The sequence below is a fragment of the Thalia democratica genome, chromosome 7 (genome assembly GCF_965202585.1).
Source record: "Thalia democratica chromosome 7, ktThaDemo2.hap1.1, whole genome shotgun sequence".
NCBI lineage: Eukaryota > Metazoa > Chordata > Thaliacea > Salpida > Salpidae > Thalia > Thalia democratica.
Window position 1 is genome coordinate 34,525,687 of NC_139171.1, and position 19,680 is coordinate 34,545,366.

The 19,680-nt window shown below is 26.5% G+C and overlaps 1 protein-coding gene across 4 annotated transcripts; it reads right to left on the reverse strand.

Moving 5' to 3' along the window:
- Positions 1–4,829: 4,829 nt before the first annotated feature.
- On the reverse strand, positions 4,830–13,171 carry LOC145840897 (uncharacterized). 4 transcript variants are annotated; one of them, XM_082948244.1, is made up of 4 exons: positions 13,076–13,171; positions 7,120–7,275; positions 5,785–5,974; positions 4,830–5,558 (listed from the first exon to the last, which is right to left on the reverse strand). In XM_082948244.1, exons 1-4 carry the CDS (start codon positions 13,116–13,118, stop codon positions 5,255–5,257), a joined length of 693 nt encoding a protein of 230 aa, XP_082804370.1. In that variant the 5' UTR covers positions 13,119–13,171; the 3' UTR covers positions 4,830–5,254. The 4 variants fall into 4 exon arrangements, with proteins under 4 accessions (XP_082804370.1, XP_082804371.1, XP_082804373.1 ...); XM_082948245.1 differs by lacking the exon at positions 13,076–13,171 and adding an exon at positions 8,942–9,036; XM_082948247.1 differs by lacking the exon at positions 13,076–13,171 and adding an exon at positions 8,758–8,897.
- Between the last annotated feature and the right edge of the window lie 6,509 nt (positions 13,172–19,680).

Here is a 19,680-nt window from a genome sequence, read left to right on the forward strand (position 1 = left end):
TTCAGATTATACAAAAGATTTAGTGTTTTAGTAAACATTTAACGTTTATGGTTGTAGAGTTGTATTTACTTTATGAGATGTAAAACGGTATATTGAATAAATCTACTTATTGTTATATCTAAGCGGTATAAACAAGTAATTTCAAGTTGTTAATCTTTTTTTAGCTGTAAAAAACTACAACTATCCAGTATTTGCATCAAATCTGTATGTTTTAACTACTAACACTATTATTTTTAACGTTTTTGTTAATTTCATTGGTATTAAAACTACTGTTAAAGAATTACATTATTGTTTTTTAACATCAAAAAAAAAAGGAAAAAAAATGCAAACTAAAATATTAGTTTTAAAAAATATTACAAAGTTAATAATATACATTTTTTATTTGTATATTTAAAATGAAAAGCTTTCAAAACGAACAATTTAATTAAACATTTTAAGTAATAATTAAAAATTTTTATAAAATAAAAACTAGGTGAAGAGTTCTAAACTGCTTTAAAATAACTTAAAGTTTGTTATTGTATGCAAAATAAAGAAGTAAAAATACAGTATTTGCTTCTGCATTTTTAAATATTTCTAAAAACTTAAGATATAGTCTCACTAACTTAAGTAATAATAAAAGACTAATATAAAACTCATTACTTTTCTGTCCACTTATAAAGTTTGATAAAACTATACATTATTATTAAAAACTATATATTACTTTTATATAAAGTTTTGATTTTTAGAACATAATTAATAATATTTACTTCGTAGAAGAACATATATATTACCATTTTCTCTTAAGTTTGTCATCAAATTAAATTTAGCTCAAATACCATCTAGAAGCCTTAAAAAAATTGTTAACGGAGCAATTACTTGAAACTTGAAACAAAAATACACACCAAAACATTTATTATTTAGAAAAAAAGTTTTATGTGAACTTCGGTTTGTATTTTCTAGTTGTTGTTCTAGGTTAGTTCGAAACTTAGTCTGCTGAATAAATATTTTAGAAAATAAAAGTTTAATACTACTACAGTTATTATATATCGATAAACTTCAATAAATTGTAGGTTTTTTGTTTTCCCTGATAAAGTAGATTAGTTTACGGCTTAAAACCTTAAATTTAATACTGGCCTTAAATTATTGGTTTATTGTATACCTCTAGCATAACTTTACTTACTAAAAACAATTTTATTACATATACACTGAAGCCTCAGACAAAAAGCTAAAGAAATATGAAACAAATGTTTAAAAGCCAATTCTAAAAAAATAAGTATTTTACAGTTTTTTAATTACCATAAAAAGATACCAAAGAGATACAATAACCATAACTATTTTTGTCGTGTAATTTAGCAACTGGATTAAGATTAATAGCTTAGATTCATACTGTATCATATTTACAGTGCTAAGTTTTTAGATTTAACAATAATATTTCTCAAGCTGTATAGTTATAGCAAACAAATTATCTAGAGATTGTTACAACACACTCTAATTAAAAAGAATGTTTTGGACTCTACGGCTTTTCAATTGTAATCTAAAACTAGAAAAAAAATTGTTGAAAACAAATTAACAAATTTTAGCCTCTTGTTTTTTTTTATTATATCTTCCACTTATTTTTAAATTCATTTTCTTTTTGATTTAGATTTTGACTTAAGAGCCGGATAGGGCGAAACATTCTTTCGTTATTAGAATCTGCTTTCAAAATCTCACTAAGAAAAAACTTAAAAACAGTACCCTATAATAAAGTAATATAGTTATACAAGCTGAAAACAAAAAAGAACTTACTGTTTCAAAACTTGAATTTAGCGTTATTTGACCGCTTAAAACTTTAAATATACAGTTTGATATTCGACTTTTACAAACTTATTCACTTTTTATTATGACTTATTCTAAAAAGCATGTGCAACTAATTTAAATTTTTAAAGAACTACGCTTGTCACATAAGTTGTAATAAAAAGACACAAAAGTTATACTTGAAATTTTAACAAGATGTTATTTTTATTAGAACTAAGAAAAAACTAATGAGGATTTAGTACTTTGTGCCTTTAAAAAGCACTTTAAAATTGTGTTATAAACGTAAAAAATAATTGATTGTAAAGAATTATGTGTAGAATTATTCAAACTAGTTTAGTTTTAGTTATTGTTTTGCTTTTCTAATTTACCGTAGTATAAACTTTTTTGCTAAATACACATTAAATTTAGATAAAGGCTGGATATCTTAAATATAAGTCTAAAATTCTCTTTTTTGTAGTTGTTTGATAAGTTTATGCTATATTTCTATTGACTTAAGTCTAGACTAATCTCGATTTAGACTTTTTCTATCAAAAAAATATAACTCAAATAAAAAAGTACTTTTTTATAAGGCTTTAAAAAATTTTTTCACAATCTTTAGTTTGTAATTATTTTAGTTACAAGAAAATTAGTTGATAGGAGAGGAATCGATTTCAAGTTTGGATGATATGACTCTAAACAAGGCTTGTTAAAACTTAAATCACGACTTAGTTTCGGTGCTATGCACCTAATCATATTTACAAAGCTTATTCTAATAAAATAGTTTGTACTTAAACTAAGTATATTTATATACTTTTTAATATTTTTGAATTATTATTGTTTAATTTCAATTCCTACATAAAAAGATTAAATACCATGTTATTAAAAATAAATAGTATTACTTAAACAGTATTCGTACAAAATCTCAAGTCGTTTACTAAAAACTTCATTAAAACTTGTATTTTCTGTGTAGAAGTGATGATTCAGAAAAAATAATATAATTGACTCAGTTTGAATCTAAAGTCTTATAAAATAAACATTCTTCTTTTGTTTGTATATTTCAGAGCTTTTATTGTGAATTGTAATTTGTCAAATTTTCTAGTTTAATTAATTTCCGTTGAAACATGTGGTGTATGACTCGATAAGCGAAAAGTTTTATCGTACACCAGGTCCTAACACCAAACTTTTTGAGCGTTTTTTATCGCTCAATAAAAAATATATAGATGACAGCATTTTCAAAGGAAGTGTTAAATACAAGTGATATTTCAAATAAAAAGTTTAAAAAGTTAAAATTTTGTTTAAAATAAAAATATGTAAAAAATAGGATCATTCAACTAAATGTTAACATAAGAGCTATGTCATAAATAATTAATCATTTCTACAAATGTATCGGTTTAAAGAGTTTATGCTCATAATTAATTAATACTTCCTTAAGTGTAAGTGTAATAATTACTTAACAAGTTGTGTTGTAAGCGGATGATAGAAAATCTAACCACACCTTTTATCGTATGTTTTTATTAAACTGCATTTTGTAAAAGCTTTTAATTCAGCGACCGAAATAGCGCATTTCAATGTTGAGAAAAGCATAGTAGAACGGAAAAAATATTTTACAGCTTAGAAAAAACTAAAATTTTTGCAGATTATATTTTATGCAAAAGAAAGAAAGTATTTTTGAATGACACTTGCATTTAAAATAAACTTAGCCTTTTGGAAGTACAATAACTTAAAATCTATAAGGAAAATATTTCTTCAAAAGTAATATTTTGATTTATAAAAACTAAGCTGTACATTTAACGAAAAATTTTTTCTATGTATAAAAACATTTAAAGTATGCTTTAATTATTTAAATTCAATACTTTCGATACTTAAACTTGCGTTTCTTACGTAAAAAACTTAGAAACCCAGTAGATATTACAGTTGAAAATACTTCAAAAACTTACAGTATTTAACAAATCTTCGAAATTCAAATTAAAATGTTGGTTTTGTTTTTCAGATGAAGAGATAAAAACTATACAGCTCATGGGACCTCGTGTTATGATTAAAATCAAAATACGTTTGGCTGGAAAATTTTCGTTTGTGACGTGACTGTGATTTCGCCAGACCAGCACAAAATATTACGTCGAAATTAATTCAAAACAAGATGAATAATTCAGTCCGAACACGTGTCATTGCTTTGTGACGTCACTGTTCAAATCTCTGCCACGCAATAAACTTAATTTGCAATCATCTGGCTGTCTTAGCTGAATTTTTTTTATGTTGAAAAGGATTTACAAAGAGAAGCTGCCGGCAGAGGTCAAAGTTGGAGCTTTTGTAAACAAAATCTAAAACAAGACTCATCGGAAATAAAATAATTTTTGACGACTACATATGTATGCACAAGTGTATATTTATATATAAACTTAATAAACCTTTACTTTGTATAAACTTTACAAGTTGAATTTTTTTAGGGAATACTAATGTTACAGGCTTGGTCTAAAAGATTGTATTTTTAAAAAGCGCCACAACTACTCTTATGAATTACTAAAACATAAAATATACAGAAATAATAACTAATTAAGCATAACTCTAAATTTATGTTTTTAACTAAAGTAAGTATCAAACTTTATATATTTATTGACAAGTTTATTCAAAGACAAACATTATAGTATTTTAGTTTATTACAACGAAGTTTCAGTATAAAATAATATCATTAAACATTTGCTTGCCTATATTTTGACTTGTATTGGCTAATAAAAAGTATTGCAATCAAGTAATACACACGACAAATTTAAATTAGACATTTACTTAAATGATTGTATATGAATCCTATACTTTTATTACAAAAATATTTGAGCACCAAAAACGATTACATTAATGTTTTTGATAGTACTGTTAAATAAAACAACAATTTATAATTTGACAAAAGAGTTTTTTAAACGTAAAGTGAAATTCAAAAAATAAATTATTTCATTTTAATGTTGATAAAAACAATATTTATATATAAGAATAACAATGAAATTGTTTAAAATAACTTTGTTTTAGGCAAATTTATCTTTTTCTAAAGTTAAAGTATTTGGCGAGAGTCTTTGTATAATTATAAATACAAACAAAAATTAATCTTATACTTTTAAAAAAGTAAGGAATAAGGTTACAAAGAAATTAAAAAAAAATGAAAAAACGTTTATAACTAAGTATCAATATTTTATTTTTAACTATGTATTATAAAGACTACTTTAGAAAAAAAAAGTACACACCAAAATTTTAGAAATATTTAATTTACAAACTTTACCTTTTACATAAGAATGTTTTTGTTTTGTCAAAAGCTTTAAATGAAAAATTTAAAGTTAAAAAAATCTCAAAGTTCATCAAAAAAGAAATGTATCTAAGAAAAGATTTTTACTTCTGCCAATTATTAAATAAAAACTTGTTTAGTTTATTTTTTCTCGGATACGTTAACATCAAGCCAACATATTGTTTTTTAATATAAAAAAAATTTAAAACAAAACACTCTCTCTATGACGTCACATCACGAGGCGGACCAGCTGTTGTACACGTACAACCTGCTCACGTGACGGTAGTTTCTCCGCCAGAACTCGAAACAGCACAGGAGCGACAGAAGGGCACCGCACATCGGAACCACCAACGCCATCATTACTACGTTCGAGTCCGCCGTCTGTGACGTCATAACGGTTATTTCGTGATTTTCGAGGTCGACGACGTCGAAGCAGGGGAAAGTGCCGTTTTCGCCCAGCTCATCGGCGAACGCTTGCGCCTGGTTGGCTAACAAGGTTTCGTCCTCCGCGCACTTATCAGGAAGGAACGAGCAGGGTCTTCAAAATAAATTGTGATAAACAAAAACTAAACTTTAAATAAAAAGTATAAAAAGTAATCATTTTGAACGTTAATAACTGTTGTAAAACTTAAGAACAAAAGCTTAGTACTTGTACGCTTGTATAAAATTCGTTTGAGCTTCTTTTACAGCAGCATCTTTTTGTTAACTTCATTACATATTTGTATAAAAAACATAAACAAACTACACGTAAACACTCTTCAAACCTTCTTATGTGATCGTCTCCGTAAATCTTCGTGTCGCTCTGCATGAGCAGCTTGGGGTTCCGCACCTCTTCGGAGTCCTCTCTGGCGACGTTCACGCGCACTTGGAGGCACGGGAAGGAAGTGTACTTTATTTCCTCGATGGGGGACTTGTAGAAGCAGGAGGTGTTGAGGTTGGTGGAAACGTCCGTCACTGTTGTTTTGAAATCATTTTTGTTAAATCAAGTCCAAGTGGAGAGTTAAAAAATTGTAAACAATTTAAGTATGTTTTAGTTTAACAAAGAATGTTTATTCATTTTCATGAACGTTCTTGTGTTTTAGAACAAACTGCATGTAGAACATTTATTTACTCGTTTTGGATATATTTTTCTAAACGTAGTAGCTTTTTAAATAATCCCTACGCAGTACTAAAATACAGTTCTGCTTAAAATAGATAGGAGTTCGAAAATGTTTTAATTGATCATTTAAAACATATGTAGATAATAATCATAGGCCAGTTTAAATCTTTTTATAACGGAAAAGTCTTAAAAAAGATTCTAAAGCACTATTTATAGTTATAAACAAACAGAAAACTATTTGTTTTTAATTAACAAAGTATAGCTTAGTTAAGAGATCAAGTTTAAAGGTACTGTAAAATGTATGTAACTTATAGCTACTATGAATAAGTTACACATACTTTATAAAATAACATACTTATTTTACTAGCTTCGTTCATTAACGTTTGAAGTTTATTTTGCTTAAGATATACAAAGCTTAAAATTTGAGAGAAAAAACAAAGGGTAATTTGTTGTAACAAGAGACAATATCAGTACAATATCAGTACAATAGAAAATATGCACAACATGACAGTAAATAATTTTACTGCTTAAGCTTCTTTAAGTGGTACATTTTTAAAGGATTTTTCTTAATTCGTTCGAATTTTTTAAATTTTAAAGAAATATATTGATACTTATATGGAAGTTTATCAAAAGCTTTAGTTTTAAACAGAGACGACTAAAATAATTTATTGGCTACTTTTTAAATTTATTTTGGTGTTATGTGCGTGATTTATCGCTACGATCTAATATTATGTGATTTAATTTTTTTTAACTAAAATACTTTTCACTTTCTCTTTTCGTTATCGAACATACTTTTTTAAATCTTCAAAAAGCCTTAGTAAAAATTTGAACGGTTTAAAATATTTTTTTAAATAAAAAAATACTTTGTTTTTCTATAACATGAAACTAAATTTTATATTTTTTAATTAAACAGTTTTGCATGAGTCTACTCTAACCACAACAATCATCAGTTTTTTTGAGTATCTACTTTATAAACTTTTTATTCAAATTAGAAAAGCACCTGTGCAAGTGGCAGGCACGAGGTTGAGGGAGGCGAACAGCCTCAGCTTGATGGCGACGAAGGTGAAGATCAGAGTCGACGCGAAGAAGAGGAGTGTGACAAACGTAAGGACGATCTGGTTGATGCACGGAAGAAGGCTGCTCCGACGCTCCATGTCTGCCAAGAAGAATTTTATATAAATAGTTTGACTTAATGTTATTTGAACTTTTTATTGGTTTAGTTCAGGAGTCGGCAGCCCCTGAATGTAACTCGCGGGCCAATTTTCCGAGGAAAAATTGCTTGCGGGCCGCACTAATTACAAAGAAACATTTAAGGGCCGCATTTAGTTAGAAAAAGTTCTAGTAATCAGTAGAAAAATATTATTTAAGATCAAAAACATGATAAAATGAGTAATGTTTTTAGTTGTTTTTTTTTTGTTTAAACAATGGTTTATAATATTACACAAGCATAAACAAATTAATTTTCATTGAACATAATCAAATAATTAGAAGCGCTTTTTGACCACTCTCATCAGTACTCGTAGTTTTATTGCTGTTATAACATTAACCAGTAATAGCAGAAAAGTTGAAACCTTTAATTAAAACTAATAATTATAATTGGTTGTCTGTTGTATCTATGTTGAAAAATTTTGACTAATGAACAGGTTATTAAGAGTTACCGTAGAGCTAACATTTTTTCAGTATATATAATTTTTTTTTTGGAATATAAAGAACTTATTTAAGTTTTACAATTGTTTTTAAGTAAAGAAAGGTTGAGTTAAAATGTATACTATAAACTTATTAATTTGTTATTTAATAGTGTTTTTTAGTTACCAAGAAACAAAAAAAAAATTTAAATTATATTGGACTAAAGTTTAAAGAAACTCCTTACAAAAGTAAACCGTTTCAGCTTGTTTACATTAAGTAGAAATATAAAGAACTTTTACTAGATACAAAATAGGATACAACTAATTTTTTCTTATTTTGAGGATAATTGATATAAAAATTAATTTGAATTTTCAAAAATTTTAAGTTATCATTAAGCACAACTTTTAAACATTTAAGTTGTTATTGACTTTTTAGAAAAAAATCATTAAGCTCATTTAAACTTATAAGCTAGCATAATAAACTTAACAAAATAAACAAAATGGGTTAAAGATTATTATTTATTGATTCAAAGTTTTGAAAAATTAGCTGACACTAAAGTTTAATTAGACGAAAAAAAATGTGTCAAACTTTATTTTAGAATATAAAACCCTCAATTTTAAACAGGTTATTATTGATGAAAATTCATAAATTAACTTTTAAAGTTTTGGTCTTAAAATAAATAACAGTGCAAGAGATATGCTAAAAAAATAATTTTATTACTTTAGTCGCAAAGTTTACACCAGTTTTTTCAAAGCTTATAATTTTTATTTCTTAAACAAACAAATAAAAAAAGTTTTTACATAATATAGAAAAATTTACTATAAAAAAATATATAATAATAAAAAACTAAATTTTCACCTGCTCTAAATATGTTAAAGTTGAGCTCTTATGTAAACTCAAGTCACTTAACTACAGCATCAAAGCATTAAAGTGACAACTTTTGTTTATATAACTTGCATAAGTACCTCAAAATACAGTCTCGAGGCAAAATTGACACGCTTTTAGTACTTACTTTGAAATTCAAATTCGCGGTTCAGTTTTACCTAAAGTCAGCTTGAACACATGTAAAACCAAATAGTAAACGTTGACTATTTCAAACAAAACAAGTACTCAAACTAAGTGTCATTTGAAAACTAATGTCTGTCAATATAATTTATTTCTCTTTAAAAACAATTCTAAACTGCCGAGCAACTTACTTTGGTGGAAAAAACAAGCTATGTGCCGAAAAAAGCACAGTTTTTGCTACAAAGTTGTAAAAGGCAAAGTTCACAGCAGCAATTTCTTCACGGCTGGTTTCATACATATGTTTCTATTTAGTCGTACACGCTCCTTGTTATTCCAACTTGAACGCTGAAAGCCGTTCCGACGCCGAAATTTAACTTGAGGCGCATTTTTCGATTTCAACGTAGTTTCAATTGAGAACTGCGCTGCGGTTGGTGCCGTATCAAACGAAGATGTATGACAGTTTTAAAGATTTTTTTGTACTTTTAGTTATTAAAAAAAAAAGTTGATAAAAGTTTTTAGTTACATAAATTTTTAAAATTTTAATCACCCGCTAAAATAATCGAAATATAGCTGATAGAAACTGATTGTTTAAAAATAAAAAGTGTGTTTCTTAAGAACAAAACATAATAAACAAAAAAACTCGAACAGACTGTATAAAATACATTTACATACGATATAAAACAGTTCTCGAACTAGTAGTTGTATAAGAAAGTTATTGTATAGTCATAGAATGACTAACAAAAAGCTTTAATTAAAAAATTACTAATCTTTTAAAAACATCAAATTAAAGCTTTAGCTGTTTTTAATTTTATCACCAACAATACAATTAAAAGCTTTAGAAAAAATACTTGGTTATTAAACTAAGCCACTGACTTTTTTTCTTAATCCTGTTTTCTTTGTTTTAGTTTCTTTGAAACAATAAAAAAATAAATCCAAATTAAAACTAAAGTAGACTTCCTGAAATTAGGAAAAAATACATTTTTGACGTCAAAAATTTAAATCAAGGTGATTTTACGCAAAGTAGTTGCAATTTTGTGGCTGCAAGAAAAAGAACTAAATGAAGAGTCGACTGTAAAATGGACAGCTTTGAATAAAATTTTAACTTTGTAACGCAAAGGCTTTTTCTTAAGCGCGCTGACATATGTTTTCCAATAAGTATTATGCGATTAATTTTAACCTACTGTTATAAATAAACATTAAAAAAAAAACTTACCTTTGCTATTAACTTTTTTAAACTCATGCTTTTTAGTTGTTAATAAACATAATCATACAAGAATTACCTTAAATATTAGTACAACACTGAAAAGTAAATTTAAAAAAAAGACGATTAAAATACTTTCGTTTTAATTTTCAACTGGCAGTCTAAATGAAATGTTGAAAAATTTACATGAGCTAATGTTTTAACAGTTTTATCAAACGATACTCAAAAATTATTTGGTTGGTAATACAATTAACGATGCTTTTGCACTAGTGTGTCGATTTTTTTTTCGAAAAAACAGAAGAGTAAAACAACGGTAGTTGATTAAAGTTTTTTATATATATAATTTCATTATAAAAAAACAGTTTTCTTTTAACAGATAATTAAAAAAAAATCCTTTATTATCTACGCACATAAAAATTTTCGGTTCCATAGGGGGTTTCTTATTACCAGAAAATATAAACTAAACATATTAAAATAATGTTTTTCAAAAACAAAAAAATGCTTATTTTTTATACCCAGTATGAAAGTTTTATGATAATTATAAACTAAACTATCGTTTAGGAAATTTTTACTAGTTCTGCAGTTATTATTCAAAACAAATTAAATTTGTATTTAGTTTCTGCTAATAAAGTTTTTCATTAAAAAACAAACTTTAACTAACAATGTTATTCATAATATAACTGAGAAATATTTTGATCAAAGTTAATAACAAAAGAATTTTTTGTTGTTAAACATTTTTTTTTTTTGATTAGAATATTATAATATATTTTGAATTATGACTTTTGAATCACTAAAAATAGCGTATAAGTTTAGAAAATCACTAACAATTTACATTGTAAAGCTTTTCAAAAGTTTACTTAAAATTTTAAAAGATTATGCGCTACTAAATAATATATCTCGTAATTTTCAAGTCTATTTATCATTTTTGTCATAGATATAAGGAAACGTAAGCCTAAAGCATTTTTCAGATATAGAAAGACCTCTAAGTTTATTTAAATACTATTTATTGCAAGACACAAGAGTTTTTCCATTATAACTTTTATTAACAATTGAAGCGCTTTCGGAACTCATAAGTTCCCTTGTCAAAAATACTAAACACTCACAAATTAAGTAAAAATATTAAATAGAGTGAAACTAAGTACTTAATGAAAAACACAGTTAATTAAAACGACAATTAATTAAAAAAAAATGATTTTTTTAAACAAAAAACCAATTAAAACTAAATGGGTTAATCAAATATGTTAATAGTTACTCTTAGTTCTTTATCAGGGACAGGCTGACAGTTCAAATTTGGTTGAAGTTTTTGAATGAGTAAAGCTTCTGGAGATTATAGATATTCTAACATATTTAAATAGTTCATTTTGTTTAAACTGTTTTTTTGTTTAAAAAAGTCCATTTTTGTTAATTACTTGTCGTTTTAATTAATTATGTTATTTATTAAGTATTTATTTTCACTCTACCATATTGTTTTTAGTTACTTTGTGAGTGTCTAATATTTTTGACAAGGGAATTTGTGAGTTCTGAAATCGCTTAAATCGTTAATAAAAATTATAATAGAAAAAGCCTTGTGTCTTGCAATAAAATGGTTTTTAAAAACATTTTTGTTTATTATATGTATAGGATTAAAGACATGAAAAAAATGAAAAATACTTTATTTTTAAGAAAATACTTCAAATGCTTTTAAGATTTGATTTTTGTAGTTTTTGATAATCAGTAGTTTTCAATGTCTAAAATTTAGATTTCATTTTGAATAAACTTATATATAAGTAATTAATAAAAAACTATTATTAAAAAAAAAATTGTTACTGTTTGTAAAATATAATGTTTGCTATACTATTTTAAATCAAGCGATATTTTAAAAATTTTATAACAATGACCAGGGTTAGTATTAGTATTTAGTAGTTGGTAAATTTTTTAATTTATTGTTTAATTTTAAATCAAGCGATGTTTTAAAAGTTTTATAACAATGAACAGGTTTGGTACTAGTACTTAGTAGTTTGGATAATAAACTACATAGTTTTAATAATAGTTTTTTTCAAAATCAACTTGTAATGCCATGTATTAAAACATTTGCGTGTAGCCTTATACAAGATGCTTTTAAAAAGTAAATAGAAACGTCTTTACTGTGTAAACAAAACCTGTGTTTTTTTGTATCATACATATGTTTGATAAAAACACAAAATGACTGATGTTAAATGTTTTTGTGCTACAACCGTTTGGCATACTGCGGAAATTCATAAAAAAACAGATTTTAAATACTACAAGAATTAAAAACTATAAGCACTACAATTTTAGTTTTTACCAGGGCTAGGTCTATAAAGCTAATCAAAAACGCAAACCAACAAGCTTTAATTTTTAGATAATAATAGTGTGTTGTTTTAATGTTTTAAAGAACTAAAATCATAAATAAGCTGTTTCGAGAGTTTTATCGAATATTAATTGTCATTTTAAGTTTATTTTTTCAGCATCCTAAGTCCTTTTAAATAAATAGCTATTCTTTTATTATAAGAACATAAGAACATTCTTTAATATAGGTACTAATCATTCAAACTAATAACTATTTCTAGCATTTTATGCTTTCTATCTAGAACAAGGGCTAAATTAGAGCAAATAAAGCTATTCAGCTTTTTAAAAACTATATTATAATGCTTTGTTTAAAAAATTTATTCCTAAAAAACTACGTTTAAATTATTTAAACTAAATTTGTAATTAAGCTGTAAATGAAAAGAAGTATTATTCTATTTTCTAAACAATAAAACAAATTGTTATGTTAGCCGCTATTAAACGTTTTAAACTTTATTTGATATTTATTGTTTTGGACAAATATACTTTTTTAATGTATATGAACAACTCAACACAACTACAGTCTTGTTTAAGTACAGTTTTGTAAAGTACCTAGTTTAAGTAAAAACACGATGTACTAATTATTATAAAAACATAAAAATTTGAGTTAAAGTAATCTAAAAGAGTTTAATTGCTATGAGTACCCAAAACTTTAAATATAAAAAAAGTCTTAAAGTATTGAAGTTTTTACTCAAATCACAATTAATAAAAATCTTTTAAGAATTTTGAAACTAGCAAAAATGTTTAACTAGGATATCAATTTTAATTTAACACAACTTACTGTCGAGGAAGCTTCTTAATAAACCTGTTTTTTCGTTTTCCATCTTGATGTTTCTTTTTATTGATATAAAATAGTACTTTAATCTTTAAATTAATCGCTAATAAATAATAAAAAAAAAAAACGTTAAGCACTTATGTACTTGTACAGCAAAAAACTTGTTTAAACTCTTATACTGAGTGCTTGTGTAAAAAAAACCTGTTAAATAACTTTACATTTTTAAAGGAACAAAACGACAACACTTTTTAAATTTGATTCATAACAATCTACTTATATATGCTTATTTCTAACTTTTACTTCGAGTTTACGAAAAAGGTTTGAAAAATACTTAAAGCTTTTTTGCTTCTTAGTACCCTGTAGCGGATAGTTTTAAATACATCAACTTTCTACTTAAGTACTTTTGTACTAGTTTGAAAACTAAAACTATCGTTTTGAAAATATCTTAATCTTGAAAAAAAAAAACAGTCTTTATAATTATTAACAAAACAAAAACTTTTCAAATATGTTTTCTAAAACTTATATTAAAAGTATTTAAAGCTTGTGTATCATTTTCTATGAGCCTATGAAAGTTTTTAATAGGTCCAAGATAAATAACTAGATATAAAAAAGACAAACAGTTGAAATCCGTTTAAATTAGATACTGAGGACTAAATATAAAAACAAATCATGTAAGCCTAAAAATTAGTAATTTAATTTTAATCACCATAAACAAAAAAAAAACAGAAAAAAACAAGCATTCGAATATTAACCGGGTCTTGTGTGAATACGTTTGCTAGTTTAAAAATGCTCAAATTTGTTATGCAGTTTGATGACCCACAGGTCTTTGCTATATACTAGGTTATTGATCAAACTTTTTAGCGTTGATTTTTTATCTTGTTCAATAAACTTCTACAAAAATAGTAATAGTTTTTAAAAGTAAAAAAGAGAATGAAAACAATTCAAATCATATGTCTCACAAAGTACAAAACAAAATATATACTTAACTAAATTGAAAAAATAATGATGATAAACTTATTATATTATCTTTGAAACAAATTTAGAAACGCAGGTTTTTATAAAAAGTCATTGCTAAAATACTTTTTTATTTTGAACTAACTAGTAGTTGTTTCAGCAAAATCGAAATGTTACGCCATCATTTAATAAGCGCTGGGCTTCACCGCTCAACTATTAACAACAGTCTATGTCAGTGCTTCTGAACCTTTTTCTAGTGGCGGAACCCTTTTTCAAAGTTCAACTTTTCCGCGGAACTCCTAATTTAATTTTACATATAATGTTTAATATAATATTTCCTGCAAAAAACAAAAGATTTTCAGTAAAAAGCGAATTTTTTAGCAAAACTATATCATTGTTAGAAATCATACCAATTGTAATAGTATTAAGTCGAGTCAAACTAAAAGCGCGCCAGAGGCAATTGATATTTTATGATTCTATAATAAATAAACGAAAACAAACATGATTAATCGCAACGTCATAAAAATCTTTCCTTGCATAATAAAAACAAAGTGAGAGCTACAAACAATAACGAAATGTACATGAACCTAATCGAATTCACAGATTACTGTAATAAATGGGTAAGATGCCTAACGAAAAATAAATAAAAAACATTTAATGCGAAACTTGAACTTGTCTCTTAGCAACAAGCAAGTCGATGCGCGGCTGAACTTTGGATAGACTGAGACAGAGACAGGAAGATAAGGTTGGAGTCAGCATACAGTTCCTTTGCTTCGTTTTAATGTTTGTTACATGCGAAAAGCCGGACTTGCAAAGATAAGTGGTGGTGAATGGTAAAAGAAATTTCACTGCACGCTTTGCTAAGACGGGGTACTCTGAAATTGCACATATCCAAAAGTCTAAAAGCTCCTTCCCTTTGAAACTCAATTTTAAATTGCTATCTTCAGATAGTTGCAGCAATTCGTTTTCTATATCTGTAGGAAGATTCACTTCTTCTGAAGCAATTTCACACATAAAATGATTCAAAATCCATAAATTTCCGATGCGAACATCTTCAGGAAAATAATGTTGAAACTTTATAGACAAAAGATCAAGGTGATTGTATATTTCGTCAGAGAAGTTGAATTCTATGCATTTTTCATGGGCCTCATCAAACCGGTGAAACATCGCATAATTACCATTGCTAACCTTTTTCTTCTAAAAGTTAATTCTAATTTAAACGCCTCAATCTTGTCTGACATGACAAAAATGGAAGTTTGCTTCCCTTGCATGCTTAAGTTTAAAGCGTTCAATTCTTCGAAAATATCGGTGAGATAAGCTAGCCTGGCCAAAAAAACATCATCTTCAAAGAACTTCACTAATTCTGAGCCTTCATCTTTAAGAAAGGTGAACACCTGCTTCTTTAATTCAACGAGACGAACCAGTGTCCGCCCCTTCGACAGCCAGCGAACTTCGTTGTGATAAAGAAGTCGCAGATGGTCAGCATCTAAACTTTCACATAGGTCTTTAAAACATCTGGCCTTTGTGTCACTTTTCTTTATACAATTAACAGTTGAGAGAACTTCTTGTAAACAAGAAGGAAGATGTTTTGTTGCGAAATTTTCTCTATATAAATGACAATGTATCCATTTAGCTTCAACTGCTTTATCCTTCATTTTTCTCACTACACCATTTTTGGACCCAGTCATAGACGCTGCACCGTCAGTACAAATGCCGAAACATTTATTCCACTCTATACCCTTGCTGATGAAATAATTTTCGACACATTTCATTACTTCAACAGAAGTTGTTTTTGTGGATAATTCTCCACAAAATAATATATCTTCGTTGAATCCTTCCTGCCCACAATATCTAACAAAAACGAGTAACAAGGCTTAGCCGCTAACGTCAGTGGACTCGTCTAGTTGCACAACATAAAATAGACTGGCTTTTAACTTCTCCAATAGTTGATCCTTTGTATCACTAGCAATCTCCATGACCCTGGATTGGATGGTGTCATTAGACAGAGGTATTGTTCTAAGTTTTTTAACGAGTTCTTTTGATGCAACCTCCTCGCACAGATCAATAGTGAAAGGAAGGGTATTTTCATGACTTCACTAAAAATAGAAATTCAAAAAATTTGCAAAAATTTGCGCAACCAGGACACCTATTAATAATAATACCCATTGAAAGTCCTACCGCTAGATACACACTAAGCAGATCAATGAATGCTTTAATTATATATGTTTTCCATTTTATGTATTCCATTTTTTTGAAGTTTTATGATTTATGTTTTTTTTTCTTTCAAATTTCTTTTTTAAATTTCGAAAGGCTTCGCGGAACCCCTGAGGATCCTATTTCAGAAGCACTGGTCTATGTGATACTCCGACACCAGATCGCAGATTGTCAATAGACTGTTGATGATGGTCGAGCAGTTCAGTCTAGAGCAGGGGTCGGCAGGCAGTTGGTGCTCGCAGGCCAAATTTCAAGTTTTCAAAATCTTCGCGGGCCACAGTTTTAGTTTTAGTGATATTTGAATAATCTTTTGTCTTTAGTTTTGGTCACACCAGAGACAGTTTTAATTTTATTACTTTATTACTTTAAATGACTTTTAGCTACACATAGAATGCCTATTTAATATATAAATATATTTTGGAATAGAATTTACACTGTTTAATATACTTAAGTGTTAATAAAATATGAACTTTCCTAAACATTTAATAAGTTAAACTTGATAAAATATTTTTATTATTTTACTTACAACCTAACTCTCTATAAAAACCTAGCTTGAAAACATTTACGGGTCACTTTTATAGATTATTTATATTATGAAACCTTTTCGTATTAAAAAAAAAATTAACTTTTGAAAATATTTTTTGCGCCTTAAATAGTTTGCATTCTTCAGAAAACTCAGTAATTAGCTACTTAAATAAAATTAATACTTATTTATACTGTAGATAAGCTATATAAAAAATTTTAACACAATTAATCCTGGAGTACTTTAATAAAATACCTTATTAGTAATCTATTCACGGTTGCCACTTTAAAAGCAAAAATGTCGGAATTATATTAAAAGTTTAATAAAAATTAATATATCTATTTTTTTTTAATCATGCTTAAATACATAACTAAAATATCAATTTTATAAAAAAGCACAATATGTAAATAGACAAAAATTATTCAATTAGTAAACTACACTACAGTCATAAAAACTATTCTGAGAATTCGAAGATTTAATCAAAATCTTTAAAATAAAAGTTTGAGAAATACATGAGTTTTATAAAAAAAATTTTAAAGCTTAAACCTAGTCTGAATTAAAAAAAAAAAAAACTAGCTTGTTTGTTTGGTAACCCTTTTTAGAATAAAGTTCAATAAATAAAGAAATACCGAAGTTTATTTACAGTGAATTAATTATATAAATAAAATTATTACTATTCAGCTTGAATGTACAATTAAGTTTTTAATCATTTTTAACAAATGTATAAAAATTTATTATGTTATTACGAATTAAAAAAACCTTTTTTTTATTGAGCATTATAGCAATTCTTTATCTGCAATAAAAATGTTGAACTTAAAAAGAGCAAATGTGAACTGTAAGACGAGCTATTAGAACTATAATACGTTAGTTTGGAGTTATTGCGAGAAACGAAAAAAAGTAAATCACTTAAGTCAGTTTCAACAACGCACATGATTATTTTTAGTAATTTTTTTTAGTTACAGACTGTACAGAAAAAAACTGTTAAGGCAAGTTATTAAGTAGCAAAAGTAATTATTAAAAAAAAGATATCGTTTACAGTTAAAAACTTATTTAGATAACTTGTGTTTGGGTTAGTAAAATACTTTTGTTTATTTTTTCAATATCAACAAGAAATCGTGTTCAGGAAATGTCTGAAGTTTATAAATCCGCATATACAAAATTAGGACTTAAATCAATTTGTTAAGATGTGAGAACTGATACAACAGGTGTTGCTCATTTTAGAATTTTTATTACAGGTGGTTTTACTAATTTTGACATTTTAGAAGAATTTCTAGGTTTAGTTCCAATACAAAGCACAACAATAGGTAAATACATTTTAAAAGCAAAAGTGCAATGCACCAATATAAAGTTTTTAAAAGTACAACTTTTGCTTCTATTTTTAGTATATAGTTAAATTAAAAGTAAAAAAGACTCTCTTAAATAATATAGAAATATTTTAAAGGTACTGTTAAGCTACTTTAAATGTGTTTTTTGTTAAAAGATATTTATATGGTAGACTTTTTGTGTCAAATCGAGATTTCATTACTTTACATGTAAAAATTGTTTAAAATTCAAGGTTTTTTCGATAATTCTCAAATTCAAGGCTTTTACAGATCTTTTAAACATAAATTGTCAATTTCCAAGCTTTTCGGGGATTTTTTAGCAACACTTATTCGTATACAATAAATATAAACAGTAGTTCAAATTATATCAGCTGCAAGACTTAAAATCTAAATATATTTTAATTCAAATCAAAACTGTTCATTAAACAAAACATACATCATAAATTTAATTTACCAATCTTTAAAGCAAAAAGTCAGTCCGAGTGATCGAAAATAGCCTGATATTTTAGCGTAAAAAAAGCAATTCAAGTCAAAAACTGAAAAATAACTAAATTGGCCTGACATTTGAAGTCTTGAAATAGTCATAATCTGAATGAAGCAACTTTTATTTGTTTATTTGATCGAATTTGAACTAAATTGATTAAAAGTTTACAAACTTAACAAATTACCATTTCTCAATCTAGTTTGTATTAAATAGGTAGTTCCAAAAAACAGCTACTTTTTATATGAAACGCATTAACATTAACTTATTTTGTTAAAAAGCATTGTTTGAAAAATCAAAAAGTGTACCTAACAAAAACTTTTTTTACTTGTGTCATGTATATTAAATTCAATGTGTCTGTACACAGTTAGATATTGTAGAAACAACTATTTTAAAAAACTATGCATAAACTAAACTTTATCTCGTTAAGTATTAAATATAAAGTGCTTAAAATATGAGCATCTTTGTTCATTGGTGTGCATAGGAATTAATTTAAAATGCAAAGGAAACTTCTGAAAAATCAAAGGTGTCAAAATCAAAATAAATTAAACATTATTTCTTATTATTATTATTGTTATTTTAAATGTTTTTGTGCACACTAGAATATAGTATTCAGTAAAAAAAAAACATCTGTAATAGAAACTTAGGTATAAAAAACGTGTAAATAAAAACTAAGCTGTAAAGAAATAACATTTTATTTAATTACTGTGCATTACTTTTGTACAAAACAGAAACAATTGCATTTAGTTTTTACCAAATAGGTATTATATAACTATCTTACTAATTCAAAACACTTCTTACACTCTTTTTTCAGAAAATCATTTGCTGTTGTAAGAAGAAAGTTATTATGAAATTGAGAAAAAAAACCTGGTGGAATGCTAACTTGTCTTTTTCAAATTCTCAACCTAAATCAGTAAAGTCTTTTAGCTGTTAAAAAATGTTATACAGAAACTTAAAACAAAATTAATCAAACAAATCTAACTTAAAATATATGTTTGCTCAGCAGGCCACTTTTACATGCTCGCGGGCCGCAAAATTTTCTTTCGCGGGCTGCATTCCATTCAAAAAAATAACGCGCTCGTGGGCCGCAGATTTACCCTTCGCGGGCCGCATTTGG

Bases quoted from the DNA above. Each gene is read 5' to 3' on its own strand.
- LOC145840897 (XM_082948244.1), bottom strand. From the start codon at position 13,118: ATGGAAAACGAAAAAACAGGTTTATTAAGAAGCTTCCTCGACA. The intron at 7,276-13,075 runs GTAAGTTGTGTT...TCTTCTTGGCAG, and splicing joins ATTAAGAAGCTTCCTCGACA to ACATGGAGCGTCGGAGCAGC. The intron at 5,975-7,119 runs GTGCTTTTCTAA...TCAAAACAACAG, and splicing joins CGTGCCTGCCACTTGCACAG to TGACGGACGTTTCCACCAAC.